The sequence below is a fragment of the Hippopotamus amphibius genome, chromosome 3 (genome assembly GCF_030028045.1).
Source record: "Hippopotamus amphibius kiboko isolate mHipAmp2 chromosome 3, mHipAmp2.hap2, whole genome shotgun sequence".
NCBI classification, from domain to species: Eukaryota; Metazoa; Chordata; class Mammalia; order Artiodactyla; family Hippopotamidae; genus Hippopotamus; species Hippopotamus amphibius.
Genome location: NC_080188.1, coordinates 154,805,548 through 154,829,665, shown reverse-complemented (window position 1 = coordinate 154,829,665; position 24,118 = coordinate 154,805,548). Strand labels below are relative to the sequence as shown.

The 24,118-nt window shown below is 52.6% G+C and overlaps 1 protein-coding gene across 8 annotated transcripts; it reads left to right on the top strand.

Moving 5' to 3' along the window:
- The first annotated feature begins 1,643 nt into the window (after window positions 1-1,643).
- Window positions 1,644-23,139, top strand: SLC26A9 (solute carrier family 26 member 9). 8 transcript variants are annotated; one of them, XM_057729344.1, is made up of 21 exons: window positions 1,644-1,696; window positions 2,151-2,293; window positions 4,975-5,114; window positions 5,218-5,328; window positions 6,172-6,347; window positions 8,116-8,280; window positions 8,833-8,985; window positions 9,319-9,401; window positions 10,125-10,272; window positions 10,557-10,670; window positions 10,865-10,942; window positions 11,499-11,594; window positions 13,283-13,389; window positions 14,186-14,255; window positions 14,393-14,485; window positions 14,624-14,737; window positions 15,401-15,670; window positions 16,768-16,822; window positions 17,989-18,134; window positions 19,555-19,626; window positions 20,879-23,139. In XM_057729344.1, the coding sequence occupies exons 1-21, from the start codon at window positions 1,694-1,696 to the stop codon at window positions 20,924-20,926; spliced, it is 2,385 nt and encodes a 794-aa protein (XP_057585327.1). In that variant the 5' UTR covers window positions 1,644-1,693; the 3' UTR covers window positions 20,927-23,139. The 8 variants fall into 8 exon arrangements, with proteins under 8 accessions (XP_057585327.1, XP_057585332.1, XP_057585333.1 ...); XM_057729347.1 differs by lacking the exon at window positions 1,644-1,696 and adding an exon at window positions 1,844-1,938; XM_057729346.1 differs by lacking the exon at window positions 1,644-1,696 and adding an exon at window positions 1,864-1,986.
- The last annotated feature ends 979 nt before the right edge of the window (window positions 23,140-24,118 follow it).

The window sequence follows — 24,118 nt, the reverse complement described above, 5'->3', positions numbered from 1 at the left end:
CTTGAAAATTCTGGCTATTCCTTTACAAGTGGTCTGTTGGGTGGCCAGGCATTGAATCCCCAAACGATGACTCTTCCTCTGAAGCCGGGCTGGAGCTCTGGGTTCCTCCAGAGGGTCACGACCCCCACTCGTTGCTCCCACAGGGCCCGCCAGGCAAAGTACCTGGAAAGTCGGACCCTTCCAGACCCAATGAGAGGGTGGGGAGGGGAAGGAGGAGAGAGGCCACCCCGCCTCACTGGAGGTGAAGGGCTGGGAGCCTCTGAATAGTCTCTCCCAAGAGGAAGGAAGCACCCTCCCATCTTAATCACAGTAATCATTGCGGTTACCATTCACTGGGTGCCCTTGGAAGACGAGCCACTTCACACACACGATCCCATTTAATCCTCATGGCAAACATCTGGCACTGTTACTATCCCCATTTGCAGAAGAACTGAATCTTTGAACCAAGGTCATTCTGGCTCCAAAACGTGTGCTGTTTTCCTTATGCCACTCAGTCTCTCACTGCTCCCACTGAAATGTCTCACGTGCCATTGCTCCTACTCACTTCTGCGCGTGTCTTCTCCAAAACAACATTTATGGATTCACTGGACAAGCATTTGTTGGGTGCATACTAAGTGCCAGGCAAGGGGCTGGGCACAGGCACTGTGGGCAGGCTCCTTCCCCCACTTCCCTGCCCATTGGGTAGCATCCATGGGACTTGGCCGGGCCCCCAGCCCATGCTTACAGGTCCTGGTGGGTCTCAGGGTCCTGAGACCTCATGAATGGAAAACACCAGCCTGACCGTCATCCACCTGGGCACAGTCTTATCCACGAGAGCAACTCACATTTGCCTCACTCTTTACATTTTACACAAGCCTTTCTTGTCCATTTACTCATTTGACCCCCAAACAACCTTGTGAGGTGGATATGGTACCCCAATTTTACTGATGAGGAATCAGAGGTTCAGAAAGGTAATGCTGTCCCTTCTGCCTCACCAGTAAAGCCAGCACTAGAATCCAGTTTTCTGGGCCCCTAGTTAATGCATTTTCCACCTCTTCCCCAGTGTTTTCTTCCCCAAAAGGCACCAACCAGCTTGGTTCCCTCTGCTAATCTCTCATTCACGCAGGTTCTCTCCTCAGAAGCCGATGGGGGGAACATCCTGAGCCCCCCATTTTTCTCACTTTTAACTCCATCTTGAATCTTTTGCCAAGCTGGCCATGGCCATCCCACACTCCCCACCTCGCAGACGCAATTTCCCTCTAAGCCTGCCCCATCTCTTTCCTCTGCTTCTTCCCCTGAGGTCCTCCGGGCGGGCTTCTCCCAGCTCCGGGGAGCAGGGGGCAGGAGTGAGGACCAGCACTTGGAGGATGGAGGAGGGAAAGATCCCTGCAGGGAGCTCCTTTGGGCCTCAGGGGCCCCGGCACTTAGCTCTGCCCTGCTCAGCTCTTGAAATGTCAGCAAGGTTGCGCAAAAAAGCGAGGAGGAGAGACACCAGTACACAAGGGTGGGGGAAAGGTTAGGCACAGGAAGCCGTAGGAGAGCCAGCCGGCACAGACCATCTTGATTTCCCCAGACACACCACTGTCCCCCTGGGGAAACCTGTTGGTAAAGTCCTAGGTGGCTCCCTTAACAAAGGTCCTCCTGAGGTCACCTTGGCCATCCCCCTGACTCCAGGAAGGCTGTTGTCTCTCTTTCTTCCGAGCTGACTGGCTGAATGGTATGAGGCTTCTGCCAGGGAAACTGAGGCCTAGGGAGGCAGAGGGGCTTGTGGGGCCCCCGGGGGCCAATGCGGGGAGGGTGGCAAGGGGGAGCGGGAGGAGGATCAACCTGCTGAATCCCAGGTGTGACTCCTGTCCTTGCACTCCCACCTCCTCTTTGCCTGGTGTTCAGTGGGGGTGACAGTGATGTCACAGGTGTGGAGTGCCAGCCACATGCTGGGCGCCAAGCAAAACAGCCAGGGTGAGTGTATGCATCATCCCCGCCTGGCAAGGAAGGCCACCAGAAGAAGTGAGTCTGGTGGAAAGACCTGAAAGAGGGAAGGGAGGCACCTTGCTGGCTGGGGGCGGGGAAGACAGAATAAAACTCTGCTGAGCTAGGACTAGAGAGAGAAGGCCCAGGCCGGCGCTGGGAAGGGATGCCCCTCATTCTTCCCTACTCTGCTTCTCCTAAAGCTGGTAAATGCCCCAGACATGAGCCAGCCCAGGCCCCGCTACGTGGTAGACAGAGCCGCATACTCCCTCACCCTCTTCGATGATGAGTTTGAGAAGAAGGATCGGACGTACCCACTGGGAGAAAAACTTCGCAATGCCTTCAGGTAATCATGGCCCAGAGCCCAGACTCCTCTTTCCTCTGCTTCCCCACCAATAGCTTGCTGCACCAGGGCATGGCTCCTGCACCAGTGTCCCTAAGACAGGACCTGGGCAACCCTTGGGGAGGTGAGGTTCTGAACTCTGAATTTGAGATCCTATGCCTCATCTCTACGGAGACCCCCAAGGAGGATAGGAAGTGGGAGTAAGGACCATCCACAGGTTCAGGTGGGTTGTAAGCCATCCACTACTGCTGCATGAGGTCTCGCCATAATCTCAGTCCACTCAAGTCTTTCCTGGGTTCTTAAGGGAGCTGGAGAAGGGCATGCTACCACATGGGGGTGGGGAACTGCCGAGCCTTTACTTCTTCTGTCCCTTCTCCTGTCCTTTCCTTATCAGGAAAAATCTGAAGCCTCCCCACCCCATGTACTTTGTCCTCTTCTCTCCTGGATGCTCCTTCCTTCTGGTCCAGACAATGCCCAAAGGCAGCCCTTAAATTCCTGGGCTCTCCTAAAGGGTACCTACCGTGATGCAGTCTCACCAGCCCCTGGGCTCTTTCGGCTCTCAGATCCCTGGAACTGCGCTGGTGGGTAGTGAAACCACACCTATAAGGAGGGGCTCCAAGAGATGATCTATACCCACACTCCAGGAGCCTGAGGCTACAAGCCTTATCTTCCCCCTTCCCAGACGTCTGGCAGACCTCCCTCAGGCCTCACTGTGGTCTGGTTTGCTCTTCCTCACTCCCCTGGGGAAACAGCTGATTCAGTACGTGGATTGAGGTCACTGGCAAAGGCTGAAGTAGAGATGCAGGTGGAACTGGTTCAGACTGGGGGAATCACCCACTTGAGTCTTCACTAAAAGCCCCAGCCCAACCCCACCTCTCCTGGGAGGCTCCATCTCTGCCCAGTTATAGTCAAGACTTTGGGTGCCAGCATCCAGGCACCGTAGCCGCAGCTGTGCCACTCAGACAGGTGGGCTCTGCCAGCCTTTGTGCCCAAAGAGTTTAAGTTTGGGTTGTTTCTGTACTGGAGGGGTGAGGGTATCAGCTGTTGTCCTAAAAGATTAGGATGATGGAAACCATGAAGGGATGTAGGGAGCTAACAATTCCCATGTGGCTGGCAGGAGAGCCTTGAACAGTGCGTGGCACACAGAAGGTGCTCCAGTAAATATTTGTTTAATGAATGAATGAATGCCTAAAAAACTAATCCCTCTGTCCACTTCCCACTTGGCTTCTGGAATCTCTGTATGGGTGTTTGGCATCTGTCTCCAGTTCTTCTCTCAGGCTTCATATTGCTTTGCTCAACATATAGCAGGCTTGCAATGAAGGCTGGGCATGTACAAGCAGGTTGTTTTTCTTCCCCAGCCAGCTCTCCATTCACAAGTCCAGATTTCTCTGCCACGAACAAATCTGAGAGAGTTCCTGCAGGCCTGGTTCTCTCTTAGGACAAGCCTTTAGCGATGCTTTAAGCTACTTACTACCAGTCTAACTCCCCGTCCACCATCCCGGGGATGGGTGAGGCACTACCCAGCGCAGAGGAGACCGGGGAGGCAGATGGCGATGGTGATGCTCTTCCACGAGATGCTGGTTGGGACAGAAAATCGACCCAGGCTTCCCAGGGTACAAAGCATTGTCTGTGCTGACTTCAGTCTTGGGTGACATTCAGGGGACCCAGTGTCAGGGAAGCTATTTTTGAGCAACAGCGGAGAGCAGGAATCAGGGCCGGGCAGGAAAGGAGGCCTAACCAGAGCAGGCCAGTGAGTCACCTGAGTTCCCCGAGCTGGGAGAGGAAAAGCAAACGCCTCCCACCCCCTTCTAGTCATCAATCCACCAGCTGTCACCCTTGAGATGGAAGGCCCTTGTTTTTACCGCTGCGGAGTTTCTAATGAAAGGACCTCAAGGTGTTCAGCAAACAGGGGAGGGATCAGCTCTCCCCACCCTGCGTTGACCAACAGACAGTTTCCCCATTCTTCCCTCTCCTGACGAATGAGCAGGGGAAAGAACCCAGCACTGGAGTCGTCACACACGAAGGCCGGTGGGTCAGCAGAGGCACATCCTGCGGGGACAGTGGAGCCTTCCTTTGGGGGGAAGTTCTGAGAAATACGGCAGTAGCCCCAACACAGACTGCCTTTCACTTCAGGCCCATTCTTTCACTTATTCATTCATTCATTCATTCATTTCTTTAACAGATATTTACTAAGCACCCCAATGTAGGGATGAGGTACACGAAGCTGAACAAGAGAGCCAGGCTTCTCTCCGTGTCGGGTTTACTGTGTAGCAGGAGAGACAGAGGAAAACAAAGAAATTACAACACAAGGTGCACACATTGCTGCAGGGGCCCAGACGGGAGTGTCTGGGCCTGTATTCCCGGACCAGAGAAAGGCCGTCTGAGATGGGGGCTGGACTTGACATCTCGGAAGGCTAAGCCAACGAAACCCATGCCTCTAAGCCAAGTCTTGTAGACTTCCCGGGCAAGCCGTCGGCAGTCAGAAGACCTCCAGCTAAAGCCCGGGGCATGGTGATAGCTCTCAAGAGAAAGTCCCCACTACATCGTGTGGGTGCTCGCTGAAACGTGAATGAATGGGTCAATGAATGGATGAATGCCCAGGAAGAGGATATTATAATCCATTCCCAACTCAGAGTGTCCCAGCTGTTCAGTGCTGACTGCAAACCTGCCCTCTTCCCCTCCAGATGTTCCTCAGCCAAGATCAAAACCACCGTGTTTGGGCTGTTCCCCGTGCTCTCTTGGCTCCCCAAGTACAAGATCAAAGACTACCTCATCCCAGACCTTCTCGGTGGCCTCAGCGGTGGATGCATTCAGGTCCCACAAGGTGAGGGGGTCCCCTCAGCCAAGCCTATTCCTCTCCCCACCCCTATCCTCTGTGACCTGCATAGCCCAACCGTGCCCCTGGACCTTCACTCTGTCCTCTGCAGGCATGGCATTCGCTCTGCTGGCCAACCTTCCTGCAGTCAACGGCCTCTACTCCTCCTTCTTCCCCCTCCTGACCTACTTCTTCCTGGGGGGTATCCACCAGATGGTGCCAGGTAAGGCCTTTCCCTTCTCAGCAGGCAGGTGATCTGGACCACAATGATGGGTGGTGGGTGGCAAAGGGGGTTTGGGTGATTTCCCATCTGCATTCTCCTCTAGCTGGTGCTGGAAGGACCTTCACTGTGTCAGTCCCAGGTCTTCTGCGACCTTGGAGAAGCCACTTAGCTTCCATGAGCTCAGTTAGGATGACTTGTTGGGTCTCCCTCCCTGGAATGTGGGGAAGACTCGGCGGAACAGGATATGCCATAAAGCAGGGGTCCCCAACCCCAGGGCCGCGGACTGAACTGCAGCCCATTAGGGACCAGGCCACACAGCAGGAGGTGAGCGGCGGATGCGATCGAAGCTTCCCCTGCTGCTCCCCGTCATTCCCATCACTCACATTACCGCCTAAACCAGCCCCACCCCCATCCGTGGAAAAATTTTCCTCCACGAAACCGGTCCCTGGTGCCAAAAAGATTGGGGACCGCTACCATAGAGTGCTGAACAGATGTGAGAAATTACCATCTAACTCCTAGACTGGTCCCACCAGGCCACTTCAGGGACATTTGGAGTTCTCTGGCCCTAAATGAGATGGAGAAAAAGGGCCTGATCACAAGGCCTGTTTCTGGTGCAGGCTCTGCTTATATTTCCAAGCCCATTTCCTCATGTGTCCAATAAAATAATATTAACAGTTGGGGTGAAAGCACCTTGAAGAGTGCAGATCATGGTTAGATGTGAATGGTTACTGTTATGCCAGAGAGGAGCCTTGGCTGCTTGGGGCTCCATCCCTGTGCCCCTTTATGGTTTCCATGGGTATGGTCCAAACCTCTGACTTTTGCTGGCTGGGTGGGGCACCGCAGGTACCTTTGCCGTTATCAGCATCCTGGTGGGTAACGTCTGTCTGCAGCTGGCCCCTGAGTCAAAGTTCCGGGTCTTCAGCAATGTCACCAATGAGACCTATGTGGACACGGTGGCCATGGAGGCTGAGAGGCTACACGTGTCGGCGACACTAGCCTGCCTGACTGCCATCATCCAGGTGAGGGGGACGGCCTCCATCTCTGCCAGGGCCCCCTTCAGGAAGGCATCAGCCTACCCTGCCCCTGCCTCAGTCCCAGTTTTGACACTAAAGCTGATGTAAGGCTCTAAATCACACAGCAGGACAGACTGTAAGAGCAGGAAGCAACCTCAGAGGTTTCATTTATTGATTCATTCGGTTAATTTTTTTCATTGTTTCACTGTGCCAGGAACTGGGCTAGGCTCTGGGGATAAAACATAAGCAAGAAAGAGGCCCAGTTCTCAAGGAGCTCACAGCAGAGGAAGTGGCCATATCAACGGAGAAATGTGTGGGCAGTGAGATATGCAGCATAATGGAGCTGCGTATACCACCGAGAGAGTCAGGGAAGGCCTCTCCTCAAAGAGAAGAGGTGACACTTGACCTCAGTGTAAAAGGATGAGTAGAAGTTGACCAGTAACCAAATGAACAAGGCATGGAAGGGACAGTTCAGGCAGGAGGAACAGCACCTTCAAGGCACTGAGGCCTAAGAGAGTGTGAACTGACCAGGGAATGGCAAGACAAGGAGTTTGGTATGGCCAGAGGGCAGAGGGCCTTTGGGGAATGGACCAGGCAAGAAAGGTAGGCAGGGGCCAGACAATGAAGCCTGAGGTCTGTCCCCTAAGCAGTGGGTTAGGGTTGGGGTTAGGGTTCTCAGACCATGGAGAAGATGATGGATGGGAGGTAGATGAGAATCAAGGCAGAGGACCTGTTGGGAGGCAGAGGCCCAGGCAAGAGTGATAAGGGCCTAGACCAGGGTGGTGGCCAAGGAGACAAAGGGGTAGATTTAAGAAACATTTTGAAATGAATGGATAAAGAAGATGTGGCATATATATACAATGGAATATTACTCAGCTATCAAAAGGGATGAGATGGAGCTATATGTCATGAGGTGGATAGACCTAGAGTCTGTCATACAGAGTGAAGTAAGCCAGAAAGAGAAAGACAAATATTGTATGCTAACTCACATATACGGAATCTAAAAATGGTACTGATGAACTCCGTGACAAGAACAAGGACGCAGATGCAGAGAATGGACTGGAGAACTCGAGGTTTGGGGGGAGCGGGGGGTGAAGGGGAAGCTGAGACGAAGCGAGAGAGTAGCAGAGACATATATATACTACCAACAGTAAAATAGATAGCCAGTGGGACGTTGTTGTATAACAAAGGGAGTCCAACTCGAGGATGGAAGATGCCTTAGAGGACTGGGACGGGGAGGGTGGAGGGGACTCAAGGGAGGGTGGGGGGGGGAGTTGAGGGAGGGAGGGAATATGGGGAAATGTGTATAAAAACAGATGATTGAACTTGGTGTACCCCCAAAAAAATAATAAATACATTTTAAAAAAAAGAGAAAAAAGAAACCTTTTGCCCGGAACAGATGAACAGGGCTTGGTGATAGACGGGAGATGGAGGGGTGGGGAGTGGGTGGTGAGGGATGATGGCTCCCAGTTTTTCAGTTGGCCAGCTGGGTGGGCGGGGGTGTCAATGACTGAGAGAGGAAACACTGGTGAGTACCATGTCCATTTTACAGAAGAGGAAAATGGAGCCAACAAGGTGACGTGTCAGAGGCCCGTGCCCTGAGGGACTAAATGTCTGCTGGCAGGAGAGGGCAGGACAAGGTCACGATGGACTCATTTCCCTAGAGCCGCTGTTATCCCAGGGCTGCATGGGACTCTAGCCCTGCGTTTGGGCCAGGCAGGTGTGGGAGCTGCTGACCCGTCTTGGTCTCCCCTCCCTGTCTCCCTCCTCTCAGATGGGCCTGGGCTTCGTGCAGTTTGGCTTCGTGGCCATCTACCTCTCCGAGTCCTTCATCCGGGGCTTCATGACAGCCGCTGGCCTGCAGATCCTGATCTCCGTGCTCAAGTACATCTTCGGACTGACCATCCCCTCGTACGCAGGCCCAGGGTCCATCGTCTTTGTGAGTCTAGGAACGCACCCCTGTGAATGGAGAGGGGCTTGAGCAGACACGTGAGCCAAGTTCACTGTCTTGAGAAGTTGTGAGCTCAGTACGAGATGTTCTTAAGCCACAGCCAGCTGACCTGTTGTTCAGAGAGGATTCCAAGAGGTTCCCACTTTGGGAGTGAGGGTCAGACACATGACCTTGAGGGCTCGCTGAGGGTCCCTGTGGTTAAATCCTGCAGAAAAGGAGAGGCACAGTTTTCAGCAGTTCCCTGTTCCAGTGCCTCAACCCCTCCCTGCCTGGGAAGTCCTTCCTTGTGTCTAATCTCCATCCCTCCTCCTTTAGCTTGAGCTCTTTCTAGAGAAAGAGGATGAGAATCAGCATTCCCATCCCAGCATGAGCTCCAGCTGGGAGAGGGTGGTGGAGAGTGGGGTCCTGAGCAGGATCTGGATTCTGCTTTGGTGTGCCTCCGTGAGCGCTGACGACAGCCCTTCACTGGCTCAGACGCTGGGTGGGGGTGGTATGGGAAGAAGGGGTGGGAGCCTATCAGCATGACACTCTCTCCCCCAGACCTTCATTGACATTTGCAAAAACCTCCCCCACACCAACATCGCCTCGCTCATCTTCGCCCTCATCAGCGGTGTGTTCCTGGCGCTGGTGAAGGAGCTCAACGCCCGCTACATGCACAAGATCCGCTTCCCCATCCCCACAGAGATAATTGTGGTGAGGACCTTGCCCAGGGGTGGAGCGCTGGGGCCCAGGCAAGAGAAGCTGTGAACAAAGGAATCCAGCTGCAGCCAGAGCCAAGGGAGCCCCTCTTCCCACCCCACCCCCCACCCACTCTCCCACTGTGAGCCAGTAGAACAGAAGTCAGGAGTGAATCCACTTCATCCCCCTGTATGTGGCTCCCACTCTTCCTGATCCTCAGATTGCTCCCCCTCAAGGAGGCAGGGGAGTGGGATTTGGGGTCCCCAGAGAAAAGGCAAGGCTTGATAGGGACCCCTGCCTTGGCCCCAACTTAGAGCCAATCCCCATTTTCCACTTTGGGGTTTGCAGGTGGTGGTGGCAACAGCTATCTCCGGGAGCTGTAAGATGCCCAAAAAGTATCACATGCAGATCGTGGGAGAGATCCAACATGGGTGAGTCCAGGTGGCTGGGAAGCCTGGCCCCACTCCCACCACACCTCCACCTAGGTTCAGAGTCAGAGATGAGATGAACTCTACGAAAGTATATTATAAAGCATATGCCACTGACCAGCTAGGAATTATTACTATTGCTTATTATGGAGAAGAGCCTTGCAGTGCTGGCTGTTTCATGACAGTGAGTCTTAACTGCCACACTTCCCGCCAAATTTTCATTTGATGGATGCTGTTAAAGCAAAGGCTCTCTGATCAGTCCTTCTCTGGTTCTTTGCCTTGCTCTAATACAGTGGCTCTTTTATCCACGTGGAAAGGAAGCTATGGGGATTCACAAAATTCACTGAGCATCTACTCTGTGGGCCCTGGGCGGGGAGGGGCCGTGCTTACGCTACAGAGTTGGACCAGGCAATGGAGAAAAGGCCTCATAGCACTGGGGGCTGTGGATATGTGGACGAGTGAGCGTAAAGAGTCCAGAATCTGGATTACTAGCTCTGTGACTTCAGACCAGCTGTGCTCTCTAAGCCTCGGATGTTTGCTTCGCCGAGGGGCGTGATGGTCGCTGCCCTGCAGCATGGTACTGAGGATTCAGACTGGAAGGGGTAATCCTGTACAGGCCCTGGCACAGAGTGGGACCCAACAGGTCCCTGTGGGTTGATGAAGGACTCGGTGCCCTCCGTCTCCTCACACCCCTTGGGCCCTGCCTCCTTTCTGGTTCCTTGGCAGGTTCCCTGCTCCCGTGTTGCCTGTGGTTTCGCAGTGGAAGGACATGATTGGCACAGCCTTCTCCCTGGCCATCGTGGGCTATGTCATCAACCTGGCTATGGGCCGCACCCTGGCCAGCAAGCACGGCTATGATCTGGACGCTAACCAGGTAGGTCCCGCCACCCCCAGCAAGGCGGAGCAGGATGGGCCAGGGCCCACAGAGGCCTGGCAAGAGATGTCTTGGGGCTCTGGGCCGAGGGGAAGAAGGCTTCCTGCTCGTGGGGAGGGGGAACCCTAACACCAAGAGGCTGACTGCTACTTGATTGGGAGTACAGGGCTTTATAGCAGTAGGGTCGCTCTCAAGTTCAGGATCCAGCTTGCACGGACAACTACGTTTGGTCTGTACCCTGCGCCCCACCGCCCCAGCTTCCAATCGTGCCCCTGTGCCCACAGGAGATGATCGCTCTGGGCTGCAGCAACTTCTTTGGCTCCTTCTTTAAAATCCATGTCATTTGCTGCGCTCTCTCTGTCACTCTGGCTGTGGACGCAGCTGGAGGAAAATCCCAGGTGAGTGCTGGACCAGGGGAGTGGGGGAGGGATAGAGGGTAGCCAAACAATTGCCCCGGAGAAGCCAGGCCAGCTGCTTCTCCAACCTTCCTCCCCCCTCCTTAGTCTCTACTCCGCCAAAGGTGTCTACTGGAAGTAAATCAAGAGCAAGAACTTCACACCTGTGCCCTGTTTCCAATTCTCTCTCTGAACAGGTGTCAAGCCTGTGCGTGTCCCTGGTGGTGATGATCACAATGCTGGTCCTGGGCTCCTATCTCTACCCTCTCCCCAAGGTAAGAGCACATCACGAGAGCTGAGGCCAGCAGGAGAGTCCACTGAGAGCAGGCCCTAAGAGCTGTGTGGCACTTTACAGATTGCAAAGTGCTGTCATTGTCACACTTTGTCCTAGCCACAACCTGTGAAGTAGTCAATGCAGGTTTTACTCTCCCCATTTTACAGGTGAGGGAAACTGAGGCTGAAAGAGTCTAGGTGATCTGCCTGTGGTGACAAGGTTCACAAGGGCAGGGCTGGTCTCAAACTCTAGCCTTCTGACCTCAGAGTCCATGCCCTAGTCAGTGTTTACAAGTGGGCACCTGGCTAGGAGGGCTCTAGGCATGGGCCGTTTGGGGATGAGGAACAAGGAGAAGGGCAAAGATGGGGCCAGGGGCCCTATGGCTCTAGCACCCGCACTCCAACCCTAAGACTGAGTGCAAAGATTTGGAGAATCTGCCAGAAGAGAGGTTCTAGAATGGCAGCTCTGTCCTGCCAGGCTTCAGGGTTAGGTGTTTGTAGGAAGACAGGAAAAAGGGGACACCCCAAGTGACAAGGAACAATGTTCTGCTTCCCCAGGCTGTGCTAGGAGCCCTGATTGCTGTCAACCTCAAGAACTCCCTCAAGCAGCTCACCGACCCCTACTACCTGTGGAGGAAGAGCAAGCTGGACTGTGTAGGTATCTGGCAGCCTCTGGGTACCCATCATGCCCTTGCCGCCTCTTCAACCCCACAGCCCTCTGGTCGGCTGTTCCCTAATTAGCATAATCGAGTGTTAACACCTCAGATCTTGGAGTGAGACACCTTATGTTCAATTCCTAACTCCACTGTTTACTGGCTCTATGACCAACGGCAAGTCCCTTAACCTCTCTGAGTCTCAGCTTCCTCATCTGTGAAATGGGTATTCTATACTCTCTACCCACCCCAAGGATGCTTATGAAATGAGATCATACAAGTAAGGAGCACATTGTCTGAATTTTATCTTGTGTTCACTATTTTTATGATTTATAGTTCCAAAGAAAGCAAAATGAAATCATTTTAAAGCACACAAAAAACCTAGAACATAGAGCCAGCAGGCCAGGATCTTAAGCAGGTTACCAGAATTCTCTGGAGTTCTATTTCCTCATCTGTAATGCGAGTGATGGTCATGGCTGCGTCACACACTGGTTCTGAGGATTAAATGAGATCATAATGGGAAAGCACCATCTAACCATAAAACACTCAGCAAACATGACTTACTGTTTTCATTAGTCACATTCCCAAGGCACCTTCCACTGGGCAGTCGAAACAAGGCTACCATGTATTGACGATACTGCCTTATCCCCACTTAAGCCCCACCATAAGCTGTGAGAAAGGATTTACTAACCTCCTTTCAAGATGATGAAACCAAGCCTCTGAGAGGTTAAGTAACTCATCGAAGGCCACAGAAGCAGTAAGTGGTAGAGTCAGGACTGGAACCCCAAGTCTTAGGCTCCAAACCGCTGAGCTGTACTGTCTCCGAAGGGAGGGGGTGCCCTTGCGTGGTACGGAAAGGAAATCCTTAAAGCCAGACAAGTGAGTGGTCACCCAGGAAGTGAAGGATAAGGATAGGGAGAAGAACAATGTCCCAATTCCCACCCCCCAAAGATCTGCTTTTACCACATCCCAACAATCCCTCCCCCCACGACAACAGTCTCTGATATTTACATAGTGTTCTGGGTTCCCATCTGATTTTCACAATTCTCTACAAGACTGGGGGCAGATTTATTTCCTTCAGAGGAACATGGGAGACTCTAAAGCACCGTAGGAGGCAAGTGTCAACACTGCCTCCAATCCTGACCCCCAACCTGCACAACCAGGCGCCAGGCTACCGGGTCAGGAAACGTAGCCAAGCACCTGTCCGGCACACAGCTCACTAGCAGATGGAGGAATGGAACTCACGTTTATTGAGCACTGATTGGGCGCCCGTCACTAGGCTGGGACCTTAACTTCCTTCATGCGTTCATCCTCTCGTGAAGCTGGTATTATTATTCTCCCTGTGTGAAGTAGGCAACTAAGGCTCACACAGCTAGTAAGTAGGAGAATGAAATTTGGAACCCAGTCATATCTGACCCAAGACTCGTACTCTTCTCACTGCGCCATCCTGCCTCCCTGTGTGTGCTGGGCTTGTCTATTAACAACCAGACTGAATCTAACAGGAATGGGCAAGTGTAACCAAAGCATAGCTGCATAAAACAGTGCAAAAATGCTGTGCAAAGGGAAGGGTAGGTCTGAAGGAAAGGGAAGGCTCGTGCGAGGCAGAAAATGACCTTTGCTGATCCGGGAAGACTTCTCCAAAGGAGCAGTTTTCTCCCCAGGCCTGCTCTGACGTCTCTCTCCTCACAGTGCATCTGGGTGGTAAGCTTCCTCTCCGCCTTCTTCCTGAGCCTGCCGTATGGTGTGGCAGTGGGTGTCGCCTTCTCCATCCTGGTTGTGGTCTTCCAGACCCAGTTGTAAGTAACAGCCCCTCCCCCCAAGGCACAGCAGTGGGGCCCCTGGGCCAGGCTGCGAAGGGCTCCCGTGTGAGGTCTGGCCGCGAAGGGCTCCCACGTGAGGCCTGGCCCAGCCTACTGTGCCCTGCCACCTTCTGGGCCTGACACTGGTGGTGCTGCCAGGCCCAAGGAGAGCCCAGCCCAGCCAGGACTGTTGACACAGACTGTTGGTCTGACTTCCCATATCCGTAAACACCGAGGGGAAGCCATCACGGTCTTGGAGGGCTGGGGACCCAGAGAAAGTAGAGGTCGAGCAGATTAACGAGACTCAGTGTCCTTTCAAGGGCGCTACTAGACCCCAGACCAAATGGAACCCCACCCCAAGGGAACAGCAAGCCAGAGGACAGCTACATCCTTCCTATAAAAACATTAAGTGAAACAGACCAAGGGGTCCAGTCCAGGGCAGGAAGGATGCTGAATGTTAGGGAAACCCTGTCTTCTCTTCTTGAGAGCTCAGAACCAGGAAGCGGTGACTTTAGGGGCCACTTAAGCTTGTCACCTTGTGTACCCCCACCCTTTCTTCCCCCTGAGCTCAGCCTGGGAGCTTTGTCAAGGAGCTACCTGTCATCCCTCTAGTTATAGCCCAGTCACAGGCCACCAGGCATAGGTCTCTGGTGCAGAAAGACAAACACAAAACCCCAGGGTGAGGAAGGGACCCTCTCCTGCCCTGTCTCTGCCCAGCCCCCAGCCCCAGCATCCTTCCAGGCCCATCTGCCAATAGCATTCTCTTATGTTTTTCTTTTCCTTCTTCATCCAGTCGAAATGGCTACACTTTGGCCCAAGTCACGGACACTGACATTTATGTGAATCCCAAGACCTATAATAAGGTGGGTAATCCAAGCTTATGACCTCCCTCTTTTGCCCTGCCCCCGCCCCAAATAAAAGGTTTTTGTTTTGTTTCGTTTTGTTAAAGAAAAGCCAACAAAGGTATTGCCACTAACTGAGCTGAGTCTCCCTGTCACAGGCCCAGGAAATCCAAGGAATGAAGATCATCACTTACTGCTCCCCTCTCTATTTTGCCAACTCAGAGATCTTCAGGCAAAAGGTCATTGCCAAGGTAAGGTTCAGTCCTCTGGTGGCCAGAGGGGCCGCACAGAGCGTGCCTGGAAGATGCAAGAAAGGGAGCTGGGAGCCGAGAGCAGGCCGCCTCCAAAGGGGGTGGAGGTTAAGACTACTCACGTCTCTCTCCCTACAGACAGGGGTGGACCCCCAGAAAGTATTGCTGGCCAAGCAAAAATATCTCAAGAGGCAGGAGAAGGGGAGAACGGTGCCCAGTCAACAGAGGACGTCTCTATTTATGAAAACCAAGGTGAACTGAGGCTAGAAACAGCCCATGCCCTCTCCCTGCCCTTTCTGATCTTGCCACCTGGTGCCCCACCTCCCAGCACCCTTGAAAGCAAAGACACCAAGTCTCTGTGGCCACTGCCTGGTGGACATTTCCTGGGGGGCATCTTCTCCTTGGGCGAGGAGCAGTCAGCGCTTAGGGTAACCACTGAATTCCTACGGCCCCTCCTCATTTTCTGGCTAAGGTAGGATTTGCCCGTGGACTTCGCACGCCCAGATGGGGAGCAGCAGTGAGTGTCCTGGGGTACCCAGCCAACCTAGAGCTAGCAAAGTGGAAGTGCGTGTGGGAGTTCTGCGAAGAAGAAGGCAGACATGGATAAATGCAAAAAGGAGCTCAATTGTTTCCAAGGGGACTTCCTCCCAGAGCGGAGTGGGCAGAGGCTTCAGGGCCTCTCTTGCAAGGGTCCTCCAAGGTTGCCTGGGTTGTGGGAGACCAAACGTGCAGGCCCTGCCTAAGGCAAGGACTTTGGGAGGTGCCCGTCCTATGGGCTTTGGGGGGCTTGTATTCACCACCCCCAAGTTCAGTGACTCACCTCCACCTTCCCACTCCTTGCCCCGGCTTCAGCCACAGCAGAGTCTGATTGGGTTTGATGATCCCTGACTCCGCCCTCCCACTCCCACCCTCCAGACGGTATCCCTGCAGGAGCTTCAGCAGGACTTTGAGAATGGCTCCCCAACGGACCCCAACAACAACCAGACACCTGCTAATGGTGCCAGCGTGTCCTACATCACCTTCAGCCCTGACAGTGCCCCAGCTGCCCGCTGTGAGCCCTCCACCCCTGCCGAGCCCGGGGACATGCTGGCCAGCGTCCCACCCTTTGTCCCCTTCCACACCCTCATCCTCGACATGAGTGGGGTCAGCTTTGTGGACTTGATGGGCATCAAAGCCCTGGCCAAGGTGAGGCCCTCAGGTGGAGGGAGCGCCAGCCCATCCCCCTAACCCTAACCCTCACCCCTGCCCTCCCACACGCCCTTTCCTTGGAGCCCTCATTTCAACCAACGGAGCTAGGAAGCTCATCAAGGAGCCTAATCGCTCCTTGGATCCCTTTTCTCCAGATGCCACCAGGGCAGAATGCTCTCTGCGGAGCAGGCCCAGACAGCACAAGGCAATGCGTGCCTGTGGAGGGATACCAGAGCCAGGCCCTGCGGTCCACCCTGTCCTAGCACCCCTCTCTAGCAGAAGCCATCCCTGGTTCCCTCTCAGGCTACCGGAAACTTACCCCAGGGTTCTCTGAGTAGAGTGCAGCTTGGCCCTGCTTCACGGTCTGCTGTCCCTTCCCACACTCACCCAGGCCCCCTAGCATCAGCCAGTTCTGGCCAACTGAGGAAAGAAGAAGACATAATCTCAGTGCCCCACATCCTTAGGCCATCCTGTTGGCTCCCAGGACACCTTGAAGAAATGTATCCATCTGATAACTTTTCAGTGGCCACTTCTGATGACAAGGAGTCAGCAAACCTCAGAGGCTGGCCCAGAGAGAGGTGGCCCAGGGAAACCGAGGGGGACAGAGAGCACACAGGCTAATGGCATTATCAGCCAGGTGCACGGGAGGCTCCATCCGCAGCCCTGGGCTCAGCCTGCTTCCCTAGCCTGGACCGAGCATCCAGACGGGCAAAGCGTTAGAGTCTCTGGGCCTCGGTCCTCCCCTGCAGCTTCCGCCTGAAGCCACAAAGTCGGGAAAGAGGTGGAGTCCGGAACTCTAAGCTATTGAAAGAAAAGATCTGGCCCCATAAGAAGGGGCCATGAGAAATTTAAGTGGCTGCCTCATTGGCAAAGCCCCACGTCCACCCCGCTTTCCAGAGGAGCAGTCAGCCAACACTCCAGGGAGAAGTGGTGTATTTTGCTGCTATTTTTATCTTTGGCTGCCAGGGCTCTCCGGGTTGCTTATTTGTTTGGCTTCCTCTCTGAAGTGCATTTTGTGAATCACGTTTGAGGCCCACTCAGAACATTCCTTTCCTTTTGTCTCCCTACCCCCAACACCCTTCCGACTCCTCTAGCTGAGCTCCACCTACGGGAAGATCGGCGTGAGGGTCTTCTTGGTGAACATTCATGGTAAGAGAAGGAGGACGGTTAGGCGACTGGAAGGCTGGCGAGGGGGTGCAGTGGGAATAGGTGGGCAGGATGCTGAATAGTGAGGGGGGTGGAAATGAGAACGGCCAAGTGTTCCCCTAAACTACGGGCTGCTCACAAGAGCTTCAGGCACAAGTTATAAGAGACTCTGGCCGGGTTGTGTAACATCGCAGGGGTCTCAATAACAGAGTGGGGGGATGTGGAGTTAAGGAAGGACAAGCAGGAGTCGAATTTGCCCACCACTAATTTGCCAAGTCACTTCATCTGTCTAGCGATTCATTGCCACCTACATAAACTGAGGTTGACTAGATGAATTTGGGAATCTTCTCCAAATCCAAACATCTACGAATAAGCATAAAGCATAGATATACCATAGCTATCCAGGGAAGATGCAGATACACAGTTTCATATGCACACAATCTCCAGGGCCCACATACACAGCCCCAAGGCCATGTCCACATCACCGTGGACTTTCGCCTCATCAGCATGTGTCCAGAGTGCAGGCACCTGGACACACAGCAAAGCACGCAGGCACACAGGAAAAGGGGGAGGGGCACTTCCCACACACCCTGTGTCCTGAGGAGGGTCAGTGCCTTCCAGCAGGTCTAGCCAGCTTCAGCACTGGCCCGAGCACGGCCCCAGCTCTGTGCAGCCTCTGCTCAGGGAGAGCCTGCACTGGCAGTGACCTGCCGTGTGTGTGTTCCAGAGTTAGAATCAGAGGCTCCCCGCTACCCTCACTGGACACTCCTCAGGAAACCATCACCAGGAGTGGGTAGGAGTAAGGGCTCTGCCACACATTAGACGTTGTAGAGAAGGTCTGCGTAAACAAGAGGAAGGACAGACCCTCATGGGACAGAACTGGTAGATGTTTTAGCCTTTCCCTCTCAAATCACTACAAAGTACTGACTCCCCAAATCAAATTGCTTCCTTCTGCCCTGGGTTGAAGGTTCAGCATCCTCAAGCTCATCTCGCCCTCTGCTGTCCAGAACTGATACTGCAAAGCCAATGCTAGGCCCTAGGATGTAGCAAGAACACAACTCTCAGGCCTCTCCCTCCATCTCCCTCCGGCCCTCTCACCATTTCCCCCCACCCCCAGCTCCAGTCCATGGTGGTATCACCTTTTGAAGGTGATCTTTCCCTCCTTCCAGCCCAGGTATACAATGACATTAGCCACGGAGGCGTCTTTGAAGATGGGTGTGTGGAGCGCAATCACGTCTTTCCCAGCATACACGATGCAGTCCTGTTTGCCCAGGCAAAGTCCAGGGAAGTGGCCCCAGGAGATGACTTCCAAGGGGTAAGGTCCCTGCACCTGAGGAATCCTAGGCCCCAGGGCACTGAAGTAACAGGACAGTTTGGGTTCCAACACTAATTCTGTCAGCTCACTTTTCTGAATCTCAGTTTTCTTATCTGTGGAATGGGTACCCGGAGGTAACATTATCTATCTCACAGGATTTTTCTTTTGTTTTGGTTTTAGGATTAACTGATAATTATATCTTTTATGTCACTTGAAAGAGCTTTGTATATTACAAAATCCTTTATTAATATCAACTTCCAGATCACACAAACACCCAAAGCATAGCAGGTTAGGCCTGGTATTCTGGCATTGCTCACCACTCCTATTCCATCACTCTACAAGAGGCTTTGAGAAAGGGAGGGGAGTAAGCCTGCCTGTTTTAATGTAGCAGAGCTTGGAGATTTCAGGCTGGTGATGGATGAAGGGTGTGGATCTGAGTTTTGTCTCAGCTTCTTGACATTTAATTTACTAGCTCAGTAAGTGGTATGCAAATGAGCTACAAATAACACTGTCTACAAATAACACTCCAGAAAGCTGGGGAGGCAGACAAAGCCCATCTCACTGGAGTCCCTGCCCCCGACCTCCCCAGCAGACCCCACCTCCCAGGCTCCCCTGCCAGCTCAGCTTCTGCCCTTGGCCTCCCAAGACTCTGTGTCCCAATCCATGATACAAACCTCTTCTGCCATCCATGGGTCATAAGAAAGGCTTTTCTGGCCCTAGAGCAACCATTTGCTCTTTGCTTTAAGAGACTGATGGAGGTGAAGCCATCTGTTCTAAGCGCTGAAAGCCTGCCCAGGGAAACACAGGGCCTGGCGCGGGCCACCACCCACAGAGGAAAACTGAGAGCAACGGCCTTTCTGGCCTCATGCACCCTGTCAACAGAGCAAAGAGAGGGAGGTTCTGGAATGGATCCCCATCATCCATTATTGCAGAAATAATGTCCAGTTTTTACAGTTTATATATTCTTTAAAATGTATATTTTACCTATCGTATACTTACATATTACAGAATATATTCATATCTATACGTTATACACACACACCCTTTTCAACAGCATGGTGAGGTACAGAGCCAGCAAAGTGAGTTTCATTATCCTACTTTTACAGATGAGGAAACAGATTCCCAGAGAAGGGAAAGGGATTCCCCAGGTCAGGCAAATAGCCAGTCATCACTGTAAGCTAGGTAAACCTTTCCTGCCTCTGAAGTGCCCACCAAGGAGACTGACCCTGATGCACACCTGCCTGCTGTGAGGAGGAAAACCACAGCTGTGCTGTATTTTGAGAGGCAAATGAGGGAGGTGAGGGAAAGGACAAGAGGGCAAGCTATGCGTCAGACACACGGTGCCCACCCCCCACCCCGGAGCCTGCCAGTCCGGCATTCCATCGCCGCAGCTCATTCTGCACCGGTTTCCCCCATCCAGGCTCCAGTGGACCCTGGGCTCTCTCTGTACGATTCCGAGGAGGACAACCCCAGCTACTGGGACTTAGAGCAGGTAAGCCGAGGGCTGGGGGTCAGGAGGGGAAGGAAGAAGACCCTCCCAAAACCCAAAGTGTTGGCTGGGCTCTCCTACCTCCATGCCAGAGCAGTCACCTTGAAGGCAACAACGTTTCTTTCTCATCTTTCTTTTAATAGCAGATCTTAATTCTTCTCACTCCCTGAAAGGCATCATGGGGGAAGGGAGAGTCACTGGACCAAGTCCTGGAGAACTAGTATCTTATTCTTAACTCTCCAACACATCGGCCACGTGATCTTGGGCAAGCCACATAACACCACCAGGCCCCAGTGTTTATCACTGTAAACTAAGGAAAATATGGGGAATAACGTGTCCCAGCTACCTAACAAGATTATTGGGGAATGCTTTTGTTCTTTTGTTAACTCAATTGGTATTTATGGAGTGCCTGCTATTTGCCTGACGCTCTCCCTGGGTGGGCACGCAGCAGTGAACAAAACAAAGACCCCTGCCCTTAGAAAACTTACATTCTGGTAGGATCAGGTGAATTCTAGGGATACAAATTCAAAGGATACAAATATTGCTGCACGTGTATGGGCCTGAAGAACTAAGAGCTATGCAGATGTGAAATGTTACTTCACATAGAGCCCAATGGTCCTGATGTGAAAAGTAGCCCCACCCCAATGCCCTGAATTAAAAGAAACCAGAGGACTAGGTTTAGAGAAATTTGGCTCTGAGTCTATTAGAAATAACATCTTACTTTTTGCCTCTTCCCATTCTTTGGGCGTGAGTTCCATGGTCCTCTAAACACATCTCTGGGGGTCTGAGGGCATATGGGAGGCATTAAGAAATACAGCCAGGGCCACGAAGATTTGGCGGACGGATTTCTAGGCCCCCATGGACTCTCCAGCCCATTCCAAAAAACTGGGTAGGACCAAAATAGCTTCTCAGAGCAAGAAAGGACTTCAGAGCATGTCTGATCTCAACCCTCATGTTACCTAATGAAGAAAGTGGAACAAAAGATGAGGGCGGGACCTGTGAAAGTCACACAGCACACCAAGTCAAAATTAGATTTCAGGCATCCTCTCTTGTAACTTCTGTACCAGTTCACCTCTTAGGCTGACCCTGCCTCTCCCCAGTTCACATGCACATACGCACACGTTCACACACACTTCCTCACAATGCCTCTTACTGGCCAGGGATTCACAGCGTCACCTGGCGATCGCGACCATTCTGAACCCAGCAGGTCTGATGCTCTCTCTCCCCCTCCCCCTTCCTTCCTGTGGCCCCGCAGGAGATGTTCGGGAGCATGTTTCATGCAGAGACTCTGACCGCCCTGTGAGAGCCCAGCCGGTTCCCATGCTGCCTCCAGAGCACCTGACCTGTGACTCCCATAAAGGATGAGCCTGGGATCATGGGGAGTGGCGGGTAGAGAATACCTGCACCAGGACTCCAGTACCTCTCCATCCTCCTCCTCCTCCGACCCCTCCCAGCATCTCTAGAGCAAGCCAATCTCAGCAGCAGGGAAAGACACCTCTTCATCTTTCTGCTGACCCTCAGGGCCCCAGCCAGCAACAGCAAGTCTCCTGCTTACTTCACCGCACCTGGCCACACACTGCCTGCAGCAGCTGACAGGACCCCCAACTGCCAGACTTTAAGAGTGAGCCAGGAACAGAGGGGAAGCCGTGTGCTGAGGTAGAGTGCAAGCTTCAAAGTGTCCTGGGGCCAGCATGGCTTGGTGTCAGATGGTGTCAAGCTGTCACAGAACACAGAGATGAACCTGTTCAGGACTCTGTGTCTTGCCCCCTCCAGCTGCCCCTAGTCTGTCTCTGGCAGTTCTGGGACCATGTGCTCCCACAACCCAGGAATCTCTGTCTTGGTGACTGTGTCCTGCTTCCTCTTCATCTCAAGGCTGCTGAGACCTCCACGCCTATTTCGCACATGAGACTCTAGCCTGGGGAGTGGCCACCAGAGCTATCTCCCCAGGGGCAGCCCACCAAGATAGCCACCCCAGCCTCCTGAAACATTATCACTCCCCCTGCCCTCAAGGGCTGCTTCCTTCTACCTGAGACCAGGTAGGAGCCCAAAAGGGACAGGGGGGTCGCTGGCAGAATCCTCTGGCAACCCAGCAGCAGATACCAGTTACTCCACACAAAAGCTTTCAGGAATCCCTCTCTGTACTGGAGACATGGAGGGGCAGGGGCTGCTAGTACCAGTCTGGGGCAAACCGGTGGGACCTAGGCCCGGACAGTCCCCCTGCCCTTAGAAATGCCTCCCCAGCTTGGGAAATCTGCCTTGTCCTCTTCATTTGGCAAAGAGCCAATGATTTTAACCCTCCCTTACCAGCGTGGAGCCTAAATCATTCAGCCAGGCAAGGGAGAGCACCCCGCCAAGGACATACCCCAACTGGGTGCCCAGCATGGAGAAGGGCTGATCCAGACTGGGTCTTCCTCCACGGGGATTCTGTAACAAACTCAGGACCTGAGTGTCTCTCCTCCTAGGAAAGATGAGAAAAGGGGTTAAGTTCTCCACATATATAAGAAAGTAGAGAAACCCCACTGTTGACTTGAAAAGAAATAGGTTCCATGTGCAAGTATTTGGGAAATTTTCCATGGAAGTGCACAGAAAACCTTTTGGCCTCTCCCCACGGATTCTCCAAAGTTCCTTCAATGAATGATCCCTGCCCAATAGGTTGGGCTGGCCCAGCCTGGAAAAACGTCTGAATTCCTAACTTCAGCCTCACCTGCATTGTGTGTCTGCGTGTTGAGTGAGCCGGTCAGCCAGCAAGTCTTCGTAGAGTTAAAGGAGAGGGTGCTGGCGAAGAGCCAACAGATTCTTGGCCTACAAGTGTTGCTTCTCTGTGAATTCATTATGCCATTTGGCTGCCAATGGAACTCAAAACTTGGAAGGCAGAAGACAATGTTATCTGGGATTCACCGTGCCCTGCACCCGAAGTGCCAGATTTTGAGAGGACAAGAACTGTAGCCAATGAAAGCTCACCCTCCCCTGCTCCACCTCCTGCAAAGTCCAGCTCAGGCCCAAGAGGCGAGGAAGGTCACAGAACCTCAGGACATCCCAAGTTAGAGGTACCTTGTGAACCAAGTGTCTAGAACCCTTGAGGACTTGAGGAAGTGACGGTTAGCCCCCAGGCCAGCTCCAGACCTAAAGGGGATTGCTGACTCACAGTGGCCTGGAGCTGGGGGCTCAAGGAGGGACCCTGCAACATGTCCAAGGGTGTAAGTACTCAGAGTCCACAGTGGAGGTAAGATCAGAAATAGCTGGCGTGGAGGGAGCCCTTGAAGAGAACGTTACTGTTAAAATATTTTGGAAAGAACACAGACTCACACAGACCGCTCGCTGGACATGACTGAGGCAGGAGAGGAGGCGAGATAGTGAAATAATCCAGAATTTCAATACTTTTGAATGTTCTTAGTAATACTGACCTGTGATGATGTGGTTCCCGGAGAAGACCGGGACTCTTGAGATATTTGTGTAATTTATTTAATTTAAACGCCATTCTCCTTTTGTCCATTTTGCTAATAAAGTGGTTTTGAAATGTGAACAAATGCATGTGTTGGGGTGGTTTTACAGAGGAGGAAAGCAAGTCACCTCCAGGAAGAGGTGGCCTTGCTTTGCCCTGTCCCTGGAGAGAAGAAACAGAAAGCTAAGCCTTCTCCTTAAGTCTCCCAGCTGCTCTCCAGATTCTGGTTTTCCACTCCTGAGAATGAATGAACTTCTATGATCTAACTGAAGGGCAGAGATTGGGGTGAGATGCCTGGAGTAAAGGATCTTCATACTCAGGACCAGTTCCCAGAACCAACTCTGTGATTTCTGTGGCTATCAGGGAAGTCAAACTTCCACCATCTCTTCTGTATACATTTCACATGCTAACTCTTCCACATTCATGACATGCTTGTTAAGGGCTAATCCCATCAATATTCAGCAGAGCTTTCAAAATCCTTGATTTGGAGGAGCACACAATCTAATCCCACATTTCCCTCCCCTGTTTGTGAGACAATGCAAGGAGGAAAAGGCCAAAAGACTCAAGCAGCCAGTGAGCTAGGCTGATTCTCAACTTTGTTTGCTAACTGTAGGAAATGGGAGAAAATAAGAGGAATCACAGAAAAAAAGCGAAGGCATGACAAAGACAGAAATAGAATGAAGGGGAAAGAGATGGAGGACTAGAGATAAGACAAAGCAAAGAAGGAAAGAAGATCAGTGGGATAGATGCATGGAAACAGAGACCAGGAGAGCTAGAAAAGGGAGAAACAGGTGAAGGAGGAAGAGAGTATATTGCAGAGGCAGAGAAGTCACTGAGTTCCAAAATGATAATTTATGTAAAATAAACTAATCTTGCTTTATCGTGCTATTCAACTGCCCTGCAAGATCTGAGTAAAACGGCAATTAGCATCCCTCCCTTTTGAATTTTATGTATGTTTTTATGACACTATCTTAGCCTGAACGCCTCTCCCACAAAATAGAACAGGAGATAAAAGCTTCCATAAAGGTATTTGAGAGGTGACCCCAGGGAGCA